The sequence below is a fragment of the Triticum aestivum genome, chromosome 1A, assembly GCF_018294505.1.
Source record: "Triticum aestivum cultivar Chinese Spring chromosome 1A, IWGSC CS RefSeq v2.1, whole genome shotgun sequence".
NCBI classification, from domain to species: domain Eukaryota; kingdom Viridiplantae; phylum Streptophyta; class Magnoliopsida; order Poales; family Poaceae; genus Triticum; species Triticum aestivum.
The window spans coordinates 558,943,861-558,948,199 of record NC_057794.1 but is presented as its reverse complement, the minus strand read 5'-3'; the positions used below and the strand labels follow the sequence as shown (position 1 = coordinate 558,948,199).

General features: G+C 45.5%; 1 protein-coding gene across 1 annotated transcript in view; it reads left to right on the top strand.

Annotated features, from left to right (window-relative positions):
* The first annotated feature begins 828 nt into the window (after positions 1–828).
* LOC123067621 (50S ribosomal protein L21, mitochondrial) overlaps positions 829–4,339 on the top strand; it is a 5,478-nt gene continuing 1,967 nt past the window's right edge. Inside the window, exons 1-3 of the mRNA XM_044490347.1 lie at positions 829–1,302; positions 1,406–1,486; positions 2,234–2,335. Coding sequence (XP_044346282.1) covers positions 889–1,302; positions 1,406–1,486; positions 2,234–2,335 — 597 coding nt within the window. The 5' untranslated portion in view covers positions 829–888. The remainder of the gene's footprint in view (positions 1,303–1,405; positions 1,487–2,233; positions 2,336–4,339) is intronic.

Sequence of the window (4,339 nt, the reverse complement as noted above, 5' to 3'; positions counted from 1 at the left end):
GGTTCAGTAATTAACGCGTCCGTTAATTATTAATTAATGACTCATTAATTTTCCCTTGCAGCAAAAATATAGACAACGTGCATAGCTCTGTCCTCGGCTCGGCTCAATCCCGCAACCCGCGGCACGTCGTGGCGTGGCGAGCGAGGAGGAGGAGCGCGCGTGTAGGTCTCCTCTTCTCATGCTCATACAAGTGGTAGAAGAGCTCACCTTATAAAGAGGTGCAACTCTCTCTCAACTTCCGGGGTGGGACTAACCTTTAGCCTCACTCACTCCACTCACATGTGTGCATGAATGGGCCAAGAGAATTTTAAAATTTTAGTTGGGCTTTGGGCCAACGGCCTACTAGCAAAATTCCAACATCAAGCAGGAACATAAACTTGACTACCTTCTGAATAATGATGCTCTTTCTTTACTGCTGTTACGCCATCTCTCCTTCAGCCGTGTGGCAAAGCCTCATCAAAACTGCTTGGTCTCCATCTCCACCCTCCCCTCCTCGCCGACTCTCTTTTATCCGAGATGTAGCCACGGAGAATTGAGAATACACACATAACATGCGTACTTTTGTTCCGGGCTACATATTTCTCTTAATTTTCAAAACTTAGGTCAGGAATTTCATAAACCGAATGACAAATCGGTCATGTTACAAATCGTTCGTCTCAAAGCGTATCCCTATCGCCACCAAAAGTACGCCTTCGCCTCTGGATCACGTAGAGCCTCATTTAACCGTTTTCCCCGCGGCCACAGTGAGCAGGCCCCACCGGCAGTATCACTCCCTCCCCTTAAACCCTCGTCAAAACCGCTTGGCAAAATAAACATTTCCATTTCTACCCTCCCCTCCCCTCCTCGTCTCCTCCCTCCACCGCCGCCGCCGCCGCCGCCGCCGTAGCCATGGCGACGCGGCGATGCCTCCTCCGCCTCCTCACGCGCGGCCTCGCCCCGCACGCCCCGCAGCCCCTCGCGCCGGCCTCGATCGCGGCCCGGACCCTGACCTCCCTGCCCCGGCCCCTCGCCCCCCGCGCCGCCGCCGCCTCGCTCCGGCTCTCCCCCCCGCGCTGCCACTTCGCGACCCGCTCGTCCGACGATGAGGGGGACGACGAGGAGCACTACGAGGACGAGGAGGACGGGAGCGGGGACGAGTGGGGGGAGGGCGACGAGGAGACGCCCGCCGCGAAGCCGCCCAGCGGGAAGACGGAGGAGGAGAAGCTGGCCGAGGCGAACGAGATCGGGTACAAGGTGGTCGGCCCGCTCGGCGCCGACGAGAAGCCCTTCAAGCCCTACGAGCCCGTCTTCGCCGTCGTCCAGGTCAGGCCCGAATCTTGTTCCGTTTTGCGCTTCGGTTCGGCTTCGGTCGGGCCGGGGAGTGGATCTGGTTGGTGACCTGGGTGCGCGTTGCTTGTTCCTGCAGATTGGTTCGCACCAGTTCAAGGTGAGCAATGGCGACTCCATCTTCACGGAGAGGCTCAAGTTCTGCGATGTGAATGACAAGGTAATGTGGCACATTCGCGGAACTATTTCGATTGAATGTTGTTTCCTCAATTCAAGCTGCAACCTATGACCAAGACTAATAGGGTAGCCGCTGTGATTACAAGCTCTCAAGTTGTAGTATGCAGGCCTATCTTCTGTTCATTTGCTGATGGATTACATCACTATGGTCAAACCTCAAAATCTGAGCTGATAAGAGAATTTTATGCAATTCATGATTAGTCTTGGTATTGTGTGCCCATTGTTATCTCGGGATATCCCGTAGCACTTTGGTCCGCTTGATTTGACCTATTTATGTTGGGAACTGGAAACTTAAGAGTATTGGTTCAAATTAGTCGTTCAATTAAGTATGACTCTAACTTTTATATTCATCTTCCCTCATGGAAGCTGCTTAAAAGGTTGCTGTATAATGTACCAAGAATTGAATTTTAGGCTTGGTGAAGTGTATGGAGTTATGGACTTGTTCAAAACATGACTTGTTATGATTGACAAGTTGAGTAGAACTATCATTAGGGGCCTTCTTATTTTAGTTGCATTAGTGTCACAAGCCACAACTCCTCATCCTTATCATACTTTTCTTAAACCCACCATTTTTCAAACCAAGATGATGGAACAACTGCAGCGAACCAGTGACTAGTTGATAAAATTCTTGTAATGATTCCAGTAGCAAACATAGATCTCTGCTTGCTTGTGCTTCTCATTCCATTGGTAATTCTGTTGATGCTGTTGTCATTTGAATCACTTGGTGCAGTTAGTTTTAAATCGAGTTCTCATGCTTGGCTCACAAGCTCAAACAATAATTGGGAGGCCAATTCTTACTGATGCCACTGTTCATGCTGTTGTCGAAGAGCATGTAAGGATGACACTTCTTTGATCTATCTTTTTTTCTGTCATGTTCATTAGAACGAAGTCCATGGAATGGTTTATGAACTCTGTTTCTTGGAGCAAGTTCGTAAGTGTGTCTGATTAAATGTTACACCTGCATTCTACAAACTATGCACTAGGCAATATGTACGCAGATTTCAGCTTTATCTGAATATCCCTGTCTTAACATATTGCATGCCAGCCTTCTTATTCTCTGCCTAGTTACTGATCTGATCACTGCATTTGAAAGCTGATTTACTCGTCTATTGTGCTACCATCATTAAGACTGGCAATGTGCCAACTAACAGGATTGTTTACACTAAAAAATCTAAATTCTTTTATGTATCCCATTACACCCCCTTGGTTACGTCACCATTAACTGCTGATATTAACATGCTAGTGTTGCAAAGTCCAATTGGATGTCTGTCCAACCTATATACCAATAGGGCACCGCTAGGGATCAGACTACTGATCCCTAGCCTAGCATCAGACCAGCCCAACACCGTAGGATGAGATTGCTTCAACCGTTAGATTAGTATGAGCGTGGGTCTTTTTCTTGGTAGTTTCCTTGTAATCTGCTTCACAGAATTAATTGCTCCCTGAAATCACGGTCAGTCAGAATTTAGATGTGGGTCTACCTTTGTTTCCATGTAATTTTGTTCCTCAAGTGAATCACACCCAAAAATCAAGCAAAGGGAAGACATATAATAATAGCAAATTGATGCAAAATTTTGTTTCAATGCGCTAGAAAATATGCTTCCATAATATTCGTAAACTTGCTATAATACGCTGCTTCCATATATGCTTCCAATATTCGTCCATATAATCACAGGTTTTTCCATACGTGCATGATGCTTCCTTGTATTCCATGTTTGTTTCCATCATATGCTAAATATATGCTTCCAACAGTACAACGCATGCTTCATACTTCATGGTCACATTTTTCTCCAAGCATTATCATTATTTCTTTTATGCTATGACTATGAAGCACGTATGGTTGCGTTTCGAAGCGCAATTTTATTAGCTTGATGCATGAGAAATGTAGTACCGGTTCCACATACTATCGTAAGAAACAAAACACACAGAGTATTTTCCAGGAAACATATCATGTCAAATGTATACTGATGCATTTTATGTCTTTGACAATTGCCGAAGCATGAACAAAATAGTTCAGAAGCATCACCTGTGTAAATAACAAAGCAAACATGTAGATGCTTGAAAAACATGCCACATATGATATGGAAGCACATATTAGATATTAAACTGAAGGAAGCATATACATAGGTAGTTTGAAACTTAATACAAAGAATCTGAAGCATCGCGTCTGTGACAATGAAGCATGCCATTCCCACTATGTAGAGCCAGCGACGTCGAGGAACCAGAGGCGTCGAGGGCAGGAAGCATGAGAGACGATGCCGATCTGAGCAATGTCACCCACCGTTTAGGAGCACCATAGATGCAACGCCCCCGAACAAGAGGCCAATCACATTCTATGTCCCTGCTCCCCGTTGACGTCCTTGCCATCACCACTGCTACTCACACCAGCCATCTTATCGTCATCGTCTCGCTATGGCAGTAGATTCTTCAACCTGTAATGGCAGCCAACATGCACTGGTGGTATTTGGAAATAGTGTTAATTTCATGCTATCTCAAGATAACACAAATAGTAAAGAAAAATAGAAGCATGGCTAGAATGGCGCAAACTCTGTTCAGTGAAGAAGCACGCGAATGATGCATAAGAAGCATGGATATTTGGAAGCGTCATATGTGTGTCATGTTGATACAAAATTAGAAGATATTCATCTCTGATTTGGTGATAAACTGCACAAAGGACATAACAAAATCGACCAAAGAAAAGGGTATGAATACAGTAACACAGAGATGTCAAATCAATACTTGCCACATAAAAATTAGGAATCAACTAGCACTGTATCCAGATGAGATCGTCAGAGGACTCAGTACCTAGGTAGATGAAGATGGTGCTTTTAGAGAC